Source organism: Ursus arctos, unplaced genomic scaffold (assembly GCF_023065955.2).
Source record: "Ursus arctos isolate Adak ecotype North America unplaced genomic scaffold, UrsArc2.0 scaffold_20, whole genome shotgun sequence".
Taxonomy (NCBI): domain Eukaryota; kingdom Metazoa; phylum Chordata; class Mammalia; order Carnivora; family Ursidae; genus Ursus; species Ursus arctos.
In genome coordinates this window covers 22331429-22347616 of record NW_026622875.1, presented here as the reverse complement: position 1 = coordinate 22347616, position 16188 = coordinate 22331429, and the positions used below count along the sequence as shown (strand labels likewise).

The window sequence follows — 16188 nt, the reverse complement described above, 5'->3', positions numbered from 1 at the left end:
TCTGCCAACATTTACTGAACTCCAACCATAATGCAGACTCTGGGGTTGGCTTCTTTTCCATACATTATCACACTTAATCCTTGCTACTATGAGGTAATTAATTATTGTCATCCCCACTATGTAGATGGAGAAACTGAGGCTCCCGGGAGTCACACCTTGCCCAGGGTCACCCAGCCCCGTTGTGGCAGAGCCAGGCCATGGACCTTGTCTAACTTCCCAGGCCTTGCTCGTGCGGTCACAGCATTCTGCCTTCCAGGTATTTCTGTGGCAGTGTATCAGGAGAAAGCGTGCTCAGTAGCACCCTTGCAACAGGGGCCCTGTTGGGAGCTCCTCGTAGAGAGACAACATACACAAGTGCAGGACAGTTCAGCCCTGGGGTCTCAGCAAGATGCCTGTACCCAACCCATTAAACTGCAATTTGCTCACCAAATCCTAGCGCACATAGCGAGCAGTGGCTAATCAACGTTACCACTGATTACTTTGCTAGAGGATAATGAAAGCTTTAACAGTTACTTGTTGCTGGTACAGAAGATTCCCATTTCTCCCAGAAGCCAATCTTCTTAAGTCCCTAGATTGCCATTAGTTTTGACTATCATGTGGCTTTCGATCTGAATGTCTGTTGACATCCTCCGAGACTCCGAGACTCCGAGGCATTCCGGAGACCTCAGCAAGGGCTAGAGGTGGGGTGTGTCTCCTTGTCCCCGGCCGCGTGGTAGATGCGTTCATGGCTCGCTCCTCCGGGCCGTGACCACAGCTGTTTTCCCAGGTGCTTCGGAGAAGATGTGTGCATCAGCGTGCCCGACGTGGACGCCTATGTGATGGTGCTGCAGGCCATCGAGCCCCGGATCAGCCTCCGGGGCACGGACCGCCTCTGGAGACCCGCAGCCCAGTTTGAAAGTGCCCGAGGGGTGACCCTCTTCCCCGACCTCAAGATCGTGAGCACCTTCGCCAGAGCCGAGCCCCCGGGTGACCTGAGGACCACAGGTACAGATGCATACTGGGTTGTGGGGCGCGAGCCTTCGGTTCTCACCGCCACGCCAAGTCCCACTTCAGAACAAAAGCACTGTTCACCACGGTAGGGAATTTCTGATCGCAAAGCAACAAACCTGCGAACAACACAGATAACAGGGAAATGAACCATTTGGTAAATAATTGGCCCACCCCTGTATGTGATAGGATGTTGGAGGGAGGGCATTTATGCCAAATGGTAAATGAAAGAAAGCAAGATGCAAATTACAGAGTACCTACAACACACACAGAAAAACGCCCAGAGGGGCGCCTGGGTGGCATAGCGGTTAAGCGGTTAAGCGTCTGCCTTCGGCTCAGGGCGTGATCCCGGCGTTCCGGGATCGAGCCCCACATCAGGCTCCTCTGCTATGAGCCTGCTTCTTCCTCTCCCACTCCCCCTGCTTGTGTTCCCTCTCTCGCTGGCTGTCTCTCTCTCTGTCAAATAAATAAATAAAATCTTAAAAAAAAAAAAAAAAAAACGCCAAGAAAACACACCTGACGCAAGAGTGTCATTCTCTGAGACGCCCAAGAGGCAGTTTATCTCTGCTCCCCTTCGCTTGGCTGCAAATGCAAATTGTTCAGTACTGAGCATGTATTATGTTGATAATCAGAAGAAAAGCTAAAGAGGCAAAAAAAAATCTAGCTGCACCTTAACAGACCCCCAGTGAGTGGGGTCTGATCCAGCAGCATGGGTCTGGGCTCTCAGGAAGCTCTCTGGCACGGCCGTTATGGGGGCGCTACCGGCGGGGGGGTGGAGTAGTTGGAATGATCTGCCGGGAGAAACTGTTGCGCGGAAAGCTACGGTGCACTCAGCTGGCGGGAGTGCGGGTGACAGGAAGGAAGGGTAAAGAAGGAAGGGAAACGCAGGGGCCAGATCTACAGGGGAAATGCCCGTTTAACAGTCCTCTGCGGCCTCCGCCGGGAGCGGACTTCCAGCTCTCCCTCCCTGCCTCCAAAAGCAGCTGCTAATGCTGTGCCCGCCCCAGCGGGCCTGAGTCCCCGAGGGCCGCTCCTCTAACAGGCCTAATGACTCACTCCCTAACCACGCTGGTCCCTAGCGAATGGGGTGCCTCCAGTGCAGCCCTTCTCAGCTCGTGACAATAGACGGCGTCTTCCAGATGGCCCTGCCAGGACAGGGCCGTTGCCCAGTGACACTCCCAGGTGCATGAGGGCCTCTGAGCTTTCCCTGCCCCTCACTGGGAGCTACAGTCAGATGGGAAAAGGAACGGCCTCTGACCACCGTGGTTGCGGGCTGTAACTGAGAGCGCGGACGTGCTGGGCCTGCCACTGGCTGACAGGCAATGCCAAGGAAGGGCAACTTCCTGGGGCTCTAACTCACCTTCTGTTATGAGAGGTGTGGGCAGAGCACGTAGCCACATGTCTGAGAGCTGTTATCGGCACTTTTAAAGTCTTACTCTTATTGTTGTTAGAATAATCATTATTATGGACGCCTTAAGTAAGCAGGTTCATGGCATTTGCCAGCAGGCCTCCGTGACCCGCCCCAGGAGCATCTTCTGCCCCCACGGACCTCCTCCACTTTGTGCTGTTTCGGAACCAAAGACAGGCGTGTACACCCCTCTGCCTCACACGTCCGTGTTCTCACCTTTGCTCGTGCCCTACCCTCTGCCTGGCTGGTCCCTGACCCTCCCCATCCCTGTTACTGCTGGCAAACATCTCCCCCACAAGCACCCTGCCCCCCTCGACTGGGCTAGCTCTCCTGCTCTGTAAGCCCCCCATGACTGATGCGTCCCTGCAGACCCCCATGTTTGCTAGCCCTCAGTGGCAATTATTGGTTAATTAAGCCAGACCAGGGGCTCCATGAGGGCTCAACCATAGCCGATTCGCCTCTAAATGCCCGAGCCCGGCACAGTCCCTTCGGCACAGTGGGAATCAAGAGAAGTACAGATGGAAGATAGAACCTATAATGTATCCATAGAAGAACAAAGAGAAAATGCTCAACAATTATACCATGCCCCCTGCCTAGTGTGACCAATCAGCCGGCCACGTGGGGAGGTAGGAGTAAGGATGACCCAAACCGGCTTGCTAAGAAGCAGGCAGAAAACTCCAGAAACACGCAAAGGCCATTTGAAATACAGATACACATACGCTATTGCTAATGATAGGCCTTCAGGGTATATTAATGTGATTTTAGATTTTGCTGGTGAAACATGAAGCCATTGAGATTGACAAGCATCTAAAAATTAAGCATGTGAAATTATTTATAATTATATCTGGTGAGAACAAAAATATTTTTGGTATCACGAAAAAATTAAAACAGAAAATAATTATTTAAAAATAATTCCTCTTTAGTAAATCCTTTTTAATTTCTATTTTCATAAATGTTTTATAGTATACAAAATATATTAGCCCACTTTATAAATAAATAACTATACATATTTAAATGATCTCAGTTCAGAACTTTTTCCCAAAAAGCCTGCAAGATCAAAAGCATTTGAAGACTACTAGCCGTTCTGAATTTATAAACTGTGGAATCAGAAAGTCACGGCTTCTGTCCCAGCTCTTCCCTAATATCTGTGTAAGCCTGGGCAATCTAGCCTACCGCCTGGACCTTCCACTTCACCATTGGTGAAATGGGGCTACGTACTAATAGCACCCCACTTAACAGCTCTCTGTTAGGATTGTTTGCACAGCGCCTGGCCCATAGCAAGCACTCCATGAATACCGATCACTTTTATGTTTTAAAATCTAGTATAGTTACCATGCAGTGTTATGTTAGTTTCAGATGCGCAATATCATGATTCAGCGATTCTGTACAGCATCCAGTGCTCATCACTACACACGCGCTCCTTAATCCCCATCACCCATTTCACATCCCCACCCAGCTCCCCGCTGATACCCATCGGTTTGTTCTCTAGAGTTAAGGCTCTGTTTTTTTGGTTTGTCGCTCTTCTTTGTTCATTTGTTTCTTAAGTTCCACATATAAGTGAAATCATATGGTATTTGTCTTTCTCTTACTGCATTTCAGGATCCATCCATGTTGTTGCAAATGACTTCATTCTTTTTTATGGCTGAATAATATTCCACTGTGTATGTATGTATACACACACACACACACACACCCCACCTCACCCCACCCCACCTCTTCTTTGTCCATTCATCTATCAATGGACACTTGGACTGCTTCCATAATTTGACTGTTGTAAATAATAACGGGGGGTTATTGGGCTGCTATAAAAGTAGGAGTGCATAGGTCTTTGCAAATTAGTGTTTATGCATTCTTTGGGTAAATATCCAGTAGGGGAATTAATTACTGGATCATATGGTAATTCTGTTTTTAATTTTTTGAGGAGACTCTATACTGTTTTCCAGAGAGGCTGTAGCAGTTTGCTTTCCCACCAACAGTTCCTTCTTCTCCACATTCTCATCACTTGTTGTTTCTTGTGGTTTTTTTATTTTAGCTATTCTGACAGGTGTAAGGTGATGTCTCATTGTGGTTTTGATTTCCATGTCCCCGATGATGAGTGATAGCATCTTTTCATGTGTCTGTCAGCCATCTGTATGCCTTCTTTGAAAAATACCTGTTCATGCCCTCTGACCTTTTTTAATTGTATTATTTGTTTTGGGGGTATTTAGTTGTATAAGTTCTTTATGTATTTTGGATACTAATCTTTAATCAGTATGTCATATACAAATATCTTCTCTCAGTAGGTTATTTTTAGTTGATTGTTGCCTCCTTAGCTGTGCAAAAGCTTTTTATTTTGATGTCATCCCAATGATTTATTTTTGCTTTTGCTTCCCTCGCGTCAGGAGACACATCTAGAAAAATGTTGCTATGGCTGATGTCAGAGAAATTTCTGCATGTGCTGTCTTCTGGGATTTTTATGGTTTCTGGTCTCTCAGTTAGGTCTTTAATCCATGTTGAGTTTATTTTTGTGTGTGGTGTAAGCAGGCAGCCCAGTGTCATTCTTTTACATGCAGCCAACCGGTTTTCCCAACATTTGTTGAAGAGACTGTCGTTTTCCCATTGTACAGTCTTGTCTCCTTTGTTGTAGATTAACTGACTTATAAGCATTGATTCATTTCTGGGCTCTCTGTTCTATTGATCTATGTGTCTGTTTTTGTGCCAGTACCATACCGTTTTGATTGCCACAGCTCTGTAGAGTATCTTGAAATCTGGGATTGTGATGCCTCCAGTTTTTGTTTTTTTTTTTTTTTAAGATTTTATTTATTTATTTGACAGAGAGAGACAGCCAGCGAGAGAGGGAACACAAGCAGGGGGAGTGGGAGAGGAAGAAGCAGGCTCACAGCGGAGGAGCCTGATGTGGGGCTCGATCCCAGAATGCCGGGATCACACCCTGAGCTGAAGGCAGACGCTTAACGACTGTGCCACCCAGGCGCCCCTGATGCCTCCAGTTTTATTCTCCTTTTTCCAGATTGCTTTGGCTATTCGGCGTCTTCTTTGATTCCATACAAATTTTAGGATTGCAGTTACAGTTCTGTGGAAAATGCTGTCAGTGTTTTGATAGGGACTGCATTAAATCTGTAGATTGCTTTGGGTAGTATGGACATTTTAACAATATTTGTTCTTCTAATCCATGAGCATGGAATGTCTTCCCCTTTGTGTCATCTTCAGTTTCTTTTATCAATGTTTTATAGTTCACAAGAGTACAGGTCTTTTGCCTCCTTGGTTAAGTTTATTCCTAGGTATTTTATTGTTTTTGATGCAATTGTAAATAGGATTGTTTTCTTTTTTTAAAGATTTTATTTATTTGAGAGTGCAAACGAGAAAGAGAGAGGGAGAAAGAAAGAGCATACATGGGTGGTAGGGGGAGAGGGGCACGGGGAGAGGGATAAGCAGATGCCCCACTGAGCGGGGAGCCTGATGCAGGGCTCAATCTCAGGACCCTGGGATCATGACCTGAGCTGAAGGCAGATGCTTAACCAACTAAGCCACCGAGGCATCCCAAATGAGACTGTTTTCTTAATTTCTTTTTTTTTTTTTTTTTGCTGTTTTGTTATTAATGTATAGAAATGCAACAGATTTCTGTATATTGATTTTGTATCCTGCAACCATACTGAATTCATCTATCAGTTCTAGTAGTTTTTTGGTGGGGTCCATAGGATTTTTAGACATAGTATCATGTCATCTGCAAATAGTCAAGTTTTACTTCTTCCTTACCAACTTGGATGACTTTTATTTCTTTTTGTTGACTAATTGCTGTGGCTAGGACTTCCAGTACTATGTTGAATAAAAGTGGTAAGAATGGATAGTCTTGTCTTGTTCCCAATCCTAGGGAAAAGCTCTCAGTTTTTCACCAATGAGTATGATATATCTGTGCGTTTTTCCTATATGGCCTTTATTATGTTGAGGTATGTTCCCTCTAACCCTACTTTCTTGAGGGTTTTTATCATGAATGGATGTTGTACTTTGTCAAATGCTTTTTCTGCATCTGTTGAAATGATCATGTGGTTATCCTCCTTTTCTCTTGTTGATGGGATGTGTCACATTGATTAATTCGCGAGTATTGAACCACGCTTGCATCCCAGGAATAAATCCACTTGGCCATGGTGACTGATTTCTTAAATGTATTGTTGGATTCGGTTTGTTAATATTTTGTGGAGGAGTTTTGCATCTATGCTCCTCAAGGATATTGGCCTATAGTTGTTGTTGTTGTTTTGATAGTGTCTTTATCTGGTTTTGTTATCAAGGTGATGCCGACCTCATAGAATGAATTTGGATGCTTCCTTCTTCAATATATTTTTTTTTGGAATAGTTTGAGAAGAATAGGTATTAACTCTTCTTTATTTTTTTTTAATGTATCATTATTTTATTCACTACTAAGAAAAAAAAATGCTGCCAATCCAATTACAATTGTTAGACTGTTAGATACCTCCTAGTTTCAGAGATGTTGAAAGGTGGGAAAATGTGCACCTGAAAATTACAAACATAACATACAGTAAATCTACATAGTAATTTTCTATCATATTTCTTTGTATTTTTAAAATTGCATCATAAAATTTCAAACATATTCCTGGATACAAATGACACTCTTTCTGGATACAATGATATGAACCTCGTTCCTCTTCTCAGTTTTTTCTCTCTGATGTAGGGGATAATTGCTCCTCTGTCATCAGCAGCCTCACCAAATCCCAAAATGGCTTCACCTGAATACTCTGCCTCAGGAGAAACATGACAATAAAGTAATCAAAACTGTCCCAGGTGCACAGGGTCAAGCCCTAAATTTCTGTCATAAATGGTGATTAGTGTCAATGCTGTACACATATGAAGGGACCTAATTTTTATCTGAGGTCTTCCATCATTTAAAAGGAAGATTAAAAAGTCAATAAGTCCTAAAAGGAGATTAAAATATATGCACTGGTTGGTATTAAGAATTCACTTTATGTGCAAAAACATTAATATTGTTTTATCCAAACAGTAGATCTTTATAAAAAAGTGAGAAATCTAGTTTTAAAAATTGTTGTAATCCAAATAATTCAAATATTAAAAGAAGTGACAACACATGCTTTTTTATGTCAATTATATGAGATCTGCTGAAATAAATAAATGCAGATTTTTAAATTTGAATAGGATACCTAAATCACATTAGAATGTAAATGATCAAGATGACTGCATATTTTATTATAAATCCTATATTCTTTTTTTTTCTTTTTTTTTAATGATTTTTTATTATATTATGTTAGTCACCATACAGTACATCCCCGGTTTCCAATGTAAGGCTCGATGATTCATTAGTTGTGTATAACACCCAGTGCACCATGCAATACGTGCCCTCCTTACTACCCATCACCAGCCTATCCCATTCCCCCAACCCCCTCCCCTCTGAAGCCCTCAGTTTGTTTTCCAGAGTCCATAGTCTCTCATGCTTCATTCCCCCTTCTGATTACCCCCCCTTTCTTTATCCCTTTCTTCCCCTACTGATCTTCCTAGTTCTTATGTTCCATAGATGAGAGAAATCATATAATTGTCTTTCTCTGCTTGACTTATTTCACTTAGCATTATCTCCTCCAGTGCCGTCCATGTTGCAGCAAATGTTGAGAAGTCGTTCTTTCTGATAGCTGAGTAATATTCCATTGTATATATGGACCACAACTTCTTAATCCAGTCATCTGTTGAAGGGCATCTCGGCTCCTTCCACGATTTAGCTATTGTGGACATTGCTGCTATGAACATTGGGGTGCATATGGCCCTTCTCCTCACTACGTCTGTATCTTTGGGGTAAACACCCAGTAGTGCAATGGCTGGGTCATAGGGTAGCTCAATTTTTAACTTTTTAAGGAACCGCCACACTGTTTTCCAGAGTGGCTGTACCAACCTGCATTCCCACCAACAATGTAGGAGGGATCCCCTTTCTCCACATCCTCTCCAGCAATTGCTGTTTCCTGCCTTGTTAATTTTTGCCATTCTAACTGGCATAAGGTGGTATCTTAGTGTGGTTTTGATTTGAATTTCCCTGATGGCTAATGATTTTGAACATTTTTTTATGAGTCTGTTGGCCATTTGTATGTCATCACTGGAAAAGTGTCTGTTCATATCTTCTGCCCATTTTATGATTTGTTTATTTGTTTCTCACGTATTGAGTTTGAGAAGTTCTTTGTAGATCTTGGATACCAGTCTTTTGTCTATAGCATCATTTGCAAATATCTTCTCCCATTCCGTGGGCTGCCTCAGTTTTTTTGATTGGTTCCTTGGCTGTGCAGAAGCTTTTTATCTTGATGTAGTCCCACATGTTCATTTTATCTTTTGTTTCTCTTGCCTTTGGGGATGTGTCATGAAAAAGGTTGCTTTGGCCAATGTCGTAGAGGTTGCTGCCTATGTTCTCCTGTAGAATTTTGATGGAATCCTGTCTCACATCGAGGTCTTTCATCCATTTGGAGTTTATTTTTGTGTATGGTGTGAGAGAGTGGTCAAGTTTCATTCTTTTGCATGTAGCTGTCCAATTTTCCCAGCACCATTTATTGAAGAGACTGTCTTTTTCCCACCAGATGTTTTTTCCTGCTTTATCAAAGATTAGTTGCCCAAAGAGCCGAGGGTCCATTTCTGGGCTCTCTATTCTGTTCCATTGGTCTATGTGTCTGTTTTTGTGCCAGTACCATGCTGTCTTTGTGATCACAGCTTTGTAGTACAGCTCAAAATCCAGCATTGTGATGCCCCCAGCTTTGTTTTTCCTTTTCAACAGTTCCTTGGAGATTCGGGGCCTTTTCTGTTTCCATACAAATTTAAGGACTATTTGTTCCAGTTCTTTGAAAAATGTCCTTGGTATTTTGATCGGGATAGCATTGAAAGTGTAGATTGCTCTGGGTAGCATGGACATTTTAACTATGTTAATTCTTCCGATCCATAAGCATGGAATATCTTTCCATCTTTTTATGTCTTCCTCAATGTCTTTTAAGAGTGATTTATAGTTTCTAGAATATAGGTCCTTTACGTCTCTGGTTAAGTTAATTCCAAGGTAAGACCTACAACCTTTCTACTAAAAAATTAGCTGATAGCCTTATGGGTTTTCCTTATACGTAACTGTTTTCTTTTCTTTTGCTGTTTTTAACATTATCTCTTTGTGGTGCCTGGGTGGCTCAGTCAGTTAAGCGTCTGACTCCTGATTTCAGCTCAGGTCCTGATCTCAGGGTAGTGAAATCAAGCCCATATTAGGCTCTGCATTGAGCATGGAACCTGCTTAAGATTCTCTCCCCCGCTGTCCTTCCCCTGCTGCTCACGTGCTCTCTAAAAAAGCCTGGGTGGCTCATTTTGTTAAATGTCTGTCTTCAGCTCAGGTCATGATCCCACGGTCCTGGGATGGAGCCCCACTTCGGGCTTCCTGATCAGCGGGAAGCCTGCTTCTCCCTCTACCTGTCACTCTCCCTGCTTATGGGCTCAGTCACTCTCTCTCAAATAAATAAAATCTTAAATAAAATTCTATCACTCTTCTTTGCCTTTTCAATTATTATGTGTCTTGGTGGGCACCTCCTTGGGTTGATCTTGTTGGGGTCCCTCTGTACCTCCTAGGTCTGGATTTCTGTTTTCTCCCCAGAGTTAGGGAGTTTTCATCTATAATTTCTTCAAGTAAATTTTCTGCCCCCTTTTTCCCTCCTCTTTCTGGCTCCCTATAATGCAAATGTTGTTATATCTGATGGTGACACCGAGTTCCCTAAGTCTCTTTTCATTTTTTTTTTTCTCCCCCTCTGTTCAGGTTGATTGCTTTCCATTACTTTGTCCTCCAGGTCGCTGATCCGTTCTGCTTTCTCTAGCCTATGTATTCCCTCTAGTGTATTTTTAAATTTCATTTATTGAGTTCTTCATTTCTGATTGGTTGGTTGGTTTCTGTCTCTTTGCTGAAGGTCTCACTGAGGTCCTCCACTCTTTTCACCAGTCCACGGAGTATCTTTATGACCATGACTTTAAATTCTCTATCAGGGATATTACTTTTCATTTTTGTTTAGGTCTCTTGCTGTGATTTTGTTCTGTTCTTTTATTTGGGACATATTCCTCTCTCCCCTCATTTTGTCTGACCCGCTGTTTCTGTGTGTTGGGAAAGTCAGGAAGGTCTCTTGCTCTTGAAAGTAGTGACCTAATGACGATGCCCTGTAGTGCCCTGCAGTGTCCCCTGTTCACCAGGATCTGGCACTGCAGGAGTATCTCCCATGTGTGCGTGTTGTGTGTGACCTGCTGTGGATGAGCAGTTTTTGCCTTCGGCCCAGGGGTCTGCGATGGCTTTCTTTGCCTTTTGTGAGCAGGGGTTGGTCCCTGGGGTATTAGCCAGTCTGGTCCTGCCTTGGACTTGAGATGAGTCAGATCAGGCATTTGCCAGAGATGCAGTAACATCAAACTGTACTCGCCCTGCGTTGTTCCTTAAGAAGCTTTTGTTGTCAGGTGGGGCCTGGAGTCAGACCGATGTCTGCCCCCAGCCTACTGCTGGGGCTACGGTTTGGTATGCGTGGTTGTCTTCCCCTCTCCCCAGGACAGGCATCACTTTGCACTGGTGCTGGTCCCTCTCAGGGCAGCTCACACAGCACAAGGCTTGTGGCACCACTTTGGATGGGCTCTGGCCAAGGTCATAGGAGGGGGCTGATCAGCAGGAGAACTTGGTGCAGGGCACTTGGTTTGAGGAAGGTTTGTGCAGGTGTGCTGTGGGAGGGAACCTGGAGTGGAGGCCTGGCCGGAGGGGGCATGTCTGCAGGAGAACCTGATCACAAGTTAGCATATGTTGGCACGGTGCTGGTTCCCGCGGGTGTCTGTGTCTAGGCTGGAGATCAGGGGAGGGAAATGGTACCCACATGCTCCTTTGTTCCTGGAAGAGTCTCCAATGATCTGTCCCTTCAGCACATGTTCTGAGATTAGTAAACCTCCCTCCCATATACCCGAGGCATTTTTCAACTGCTGCTTCTATGCTTTGTCTCCACAGGCTGTTGTGCTATCTCTGTAAGGCCAGGGCCTGAGTTTCCTCTCCCCGAGCCAAGCCCACTGATTTTTAATGTTCCAGGTGTTAAGCCCTACTGCTTGTAACAAATCATGAAATTATAACCGGCTGGCTTTCAAAGCCAAATATTATGGGGGTTCGTCTTCCCTGGGCCTGGGGTGTCTGGTATGAAGGTCTGTGTTTTTCCCCTTTCTACGTCTGTGGCATCCCTCCTTCCCGCAGACCCATTTGGCTCCTGACTGTGTCTCTGGCCTTCCTACCCTCTTTCATGCGGCCTCTTCCCTACATTTAGCTGTGGAGTTTGTTCTGCCAGTCTTCAGGTGGTTTTCAGATTTATCCCGATGTGGTGTTATCTAGGTGTATCGGTGGGATGAGGTAAACTTAGGGCCCTCCTACTCTGCCATCTTCCCCAGAAGTCCCAATCCCTTTTAAGTCAGGACTGCCAACGTGTCCAGCGTTCAAATACTCAGATGTCCCTTTGGGAAATTTGGGGTCATAAAATCAGGCCAGGATTGCTAGGCTGACCAAAAGATTGCCAACCAACTAGTTTAATCATTTAATTATAGTAACGATGCTTCTCTATTTGAGCGATATGTAGCAATATGCTCCATATGAGCCCCTGGGTTAGATACTGAGGAGTTGGTCATAAAAAATTTTTTTTTAATTAAAAGTGCTTCTGCCCTTGAAAAACTCAGGGTCTGCCGGGGGTGACAATACACCATGACCACATGGTGGTCAGAGCATGGTAGAAGGGCATTCGTCTCTGGCCCCAAAGGAGAACTGTTGCTTATTGAGCACCTACTAGGTGCAGACACTGTCTTCAATCCTCTTAAGACCCTCGTCCTCTTTACATGAGGAAATCGAGAGGTAGGTAGTTTCTCTAACACTGTTAAGTGTCTCAGCTGGTATTCAAACTCACATCTTTTGACTATTACATTCACGCGCTTCACACAAATCCATGGCACTCGTCTGAGCCATGGAAGTGGTGGTTGGGATGGCACAGCCTCTTCTCCTGACCCATTCTGACCCTGGGGTGGAAGATGACATGCCAGCCTGCTGAGTTGTCCTCATGCCTGTGTTTCCCCTATATCTATCTTCCCTCAGCCCCCAAATCAGCAGTCTTAGAAGAAATGCTTCATAACTTAGACTTCTGTGATATTTTGGTGCTCGGAGGGGACCTGGACCCAAGACAGGAGTGCTTGGAGCTCAACCACAGTGAGCTCCATCAGCGACACCTGGATGCCACCAATTCCACAGCAGGCTACTCTATCTACGGTAAGACCACACTCAGCCCCTTAACCTGGTTAAGGTACTCTCCTCTCAGAGTACCTCATGCTGGAGTCCTGAGTGTCATGGTGCTGTCACCTGTGGAGGAGGCGTCAGGTAGGGACCCTTGACCTCAGAGCATGGACTTCTAGCCCCTCCTTCAGTGAGCTGCTCCAGCAGCTTGAGGATCTCTTCTGTAGAAAGTAGGTGCATGCTTTCTAACGTTTGACCTCAGCAAATATCATAGCAGCATTTGACAGGCTGAGGCCATTCTGGTCAGAGCCTAATGTATCCGGAAATCCTATGGGTCAGTTCAGTTGGCTCCTTAGAACTCCTGTATCCATGCGTTGTCTGCCCTAAACATGTCAAGCTCTTACCCTGGCCAGACTCAGGAGAACCGCAGGTCCCAGCAGCCACATTCCGCACCCCGTCTTCTACCTTCTTCTGACAGGCGTGCTCTCTTGGCACAGGTGTGGGCTCCATGAGCCGCTACGAGCAGGTGCTGCATCACATGCGCTACCGCCACTGGCGTCCGGGCTCCCTCGAGGCCCGGCGGTTCCGAATCAAGTGCTCAGAACTCAACGGACGTTATACCAGCAATGAGTTCAACCTGGAAGTGAGTGGGTCGTGCCGTCGTTAGGGAACCGCAGTTACCCACCTGTTCCTCACTCGTTTGGGTCCACCTGCCACTCCCAGTCAGCAGCACCTCTCCCTGCTCTTCCTAGGTCAGCGTCCTCCATGAGGCCAGAGTCTCAGACAAGGAGCATGTCAACCACCTCATTGTGCAGCCTCCCTTCCTGCAGTCTGTCCACCACCCTGAGTCCCAGAGTAGCATCCAGCGCGGTTCAGGTAGGTGGCCCGGGAGGAAGGACCTCAGGAAATCAGGCGGTCCCCGTGATTCAAGACCATCCACTAACAGGTACGGTGCAGCAGCCACAGGCGCCCAGAACTGCAGGAGGGACCCAGGAATGGGAAAGCTGCGGACCCCGCCTCTGAGGTGCTCCCAGCCTCAGGGGCTAGTCAGGGACGAAGTCACAGTATACCGTAGCAGAGGTTAGTACGGAGTGTTAGGGTAAAATCTTCCAAGTCCTTTGAGGCCTCACTCAGAGCCACATCCTGTGTGAAGCTTTCCCTGCGCCCCTTCCTATGCGTTCTCTCACACACGTGCACACCACATCGCAGTCTCCCACGCTTACTTCAGTTCGTCTTGCCATTTGCGTTACTGTCTGGTGGGCATTGTTCTGTCCCTAAATTCCACCGTGCCTGGCTCTCAGTGGAAGCTGCCCTAGACTTTGAGGGGAAAAGCAAGAGATAGAAGAGAACATACACCAATTATTTGATTTATTCCTCACAAGTATGCCATGCAATAAGAATTATTAAACCCATTACAGAGATGAAGAAAACGAAGCCCGGACAGGGTGAGGTGCTGGCCCCGAGTTCTACAGCTGAGAAGTGGTAGGGCGGGTTTTAGCCTACACGCTGTTACATTCACACTCCATCCCCACACTGAGCTGGTCCTTCCATTCACGACGTTGTGTGGATTTCTTCCTGGTTCCAGTGGTCCCCAGCATCGCCACCGTGGTCGTCATCATCTCCGTGTGCATGCTGGTGTTCGTCGTGGCCATGGGCGTGTACCGGGTCCGGATCGCCCACCAGCACTTCACCCAGGAGACGGAGGCTGCCAAGGAGGCTGAGATGGATTGGGACGACTCTGCGCTCACTATCACCGTCAACCCCATGGAGGTGATCCTCATGCAGGGGCTGGGATCTTGGGGCAGGAGGCTTCCCCTCCCCCGGCTCCATCTGCCCTGTGCTAGAAGCCCTGCCTCAACTAACCCCGCCCCACTGACACTTGCCTTCTCTGAGCACCTTCGGCCCCCTCAACCTGCATGGACCATACTTTCCCCCCAGCTGCATTCACGGATTAAAAATATGTGAATTGCTCTCACCCTACAACCCACCAGACACTTCTTAAGACAAGCAGCCATGTGGTGTCTATCCCTTGCCTCCCCCATAGTATTGAACTCAGAGCTAAGACTCAGGATTGAATCTTTGATTAGCAGTGTAAATTAGATGGCTCTGCTCCCTGCTGCCTGCAGAGCTCACTTAATAGCTTAAAACAAAAACACAACAGCAATACCTGCCATTCACTGAGCCCCCATCATGCCGGACACTGCCCAGGCGCTCTGTATACACCACCCCATTTTATCTTCCCAACCCCCTGTGAAGTAGAGGTTCTCATCCTCACTTCTCAAGGTGGGAACCAGCTCAGAGAAGAAAGTCAAAGTGCTCAAACTGACGAAGCTGGTAATGGCAGTGCCGATAGTCAACTCAAGGTGGCTGGATCCTAAAATCGTATCATTTCAGTTAGCCAGCAACCTCCAGCATCCACCCATGAGGGTCTAAGGCCCCAGCTCTGGACATACGAATATCAGAGTGCCCTTTGGGTTGCCCAAGGGTCCTTGGCGGTGGTAGAGGCAGGAGTAGAGAAACAGAGGAAGATCAAGAGGAGTCACTAAGGAATGAAGATTCTCCCAGTGTGGTCCCCAAGGTCCCCGTGAGTTGGCCTCCTGCTCTGGTATCACAGCCAGCGTGCCGAGGTAGCTCTGGTTCTCGCTGAGCATGCACGGTGGGGACACCAGCCTTTCCACCCTCGGAGAGCTGGGCTGCGGGAAACGACCCCCTATGCCTGGAGCAATCTGAGTACTGGGCGCGAGTGTTCTTACCGAGTGCTAACCTGCTGATGCCAATGGTCCGTGAAGCATGAGGAGGGAGAGCCATCAAGGCTGGAGTGTTCAGGAAAGATTTCTTGGAGGTGGTTAGCCTTAGGGAGGCCTTGAAGAATGGGTTAGGATGGGGGGGGCACAGGCAAGGTAGAAAAACAGCCCCTCCAAGGAGGAGATGCAAGCATGCAAGGGCATACATCGTTTATGGCTGTTTCATCAACTCAAAACATAAATCCAGAACTAAGATTTTGCTAGAATCACCAAAAAGCTGGTGTGAGTGGGGTCGGGGGAGGGGCAGGAATGGAGCTAGAAAACAGTGGGGTTGAGTTTGAGGACAAGAGTCTCAGCCAGTGAGGGGAGGCATGGAAAAGGAGGACCATGAACTTTCCTTCCCGAAGGAATATTTCTGAGGAGCAGCACACCTGAGTCTTGGCTTAGAAGACCTTCTGCTCCCAGAGAACATGATTTCACTTGGAAACGGCCTGTATGCTTCTCAGTGAGAGAATAGCATTTAAGCTAACACTTAAGACTTGGAAAGCTCCATACAGACAGGCTGCAGAAATGCCAGAAAGCAAATGTTGGCCTGAAAGGTTTCTAGTGGTGGAAGGGATTGGCTTCGATATCGTGTGTTTAAAACCCACAATTTACCTTGGGTCCAGGTCTTGAAATTCGCTATTTCTTCTTGGTCGTTAGCCCTCTGATTTGTGTTTCACCAGAGGACCTCGCGTCCGGGAGGCCTGTCCCCAGGGCCACGGGTTTAGCAGGAAGTGAAAGGAGTTCAAGGGGCCCAAAAT

General features: G+C 46.4%; 1 protein-coding gene across 1 annotated transcript in view; it reads left to right on the top strand.

The window, feature by feature from the left end:
• The window catches only part of CLSTN2 (calsyntenin 2), a 600605-nt gene that overhangs the window by 573293 nt on the left and 11124 nt on the right, over positions 1–16188 (top strand). Inside the window, exons 12-16 of the mRNA XM_026497144.4 lie at positions 767–984; positions 12507–12677; positions 13139–13284; positions 13394–13517; positions 14227–14411. Of these exons, the coding sequence (XP_026352929.2) occupies positions 767–984; positions 12507–12677; positions 13139–13284; positions 13394–13517; positions 14227–14411 (844 nt within the window). The remainder of the gene's footprint in view (positions 1–766; positions 985–12506; positions 12678–13138; positions 13285–13393; positions 13518–14226; positions 14412–16188) is intronic.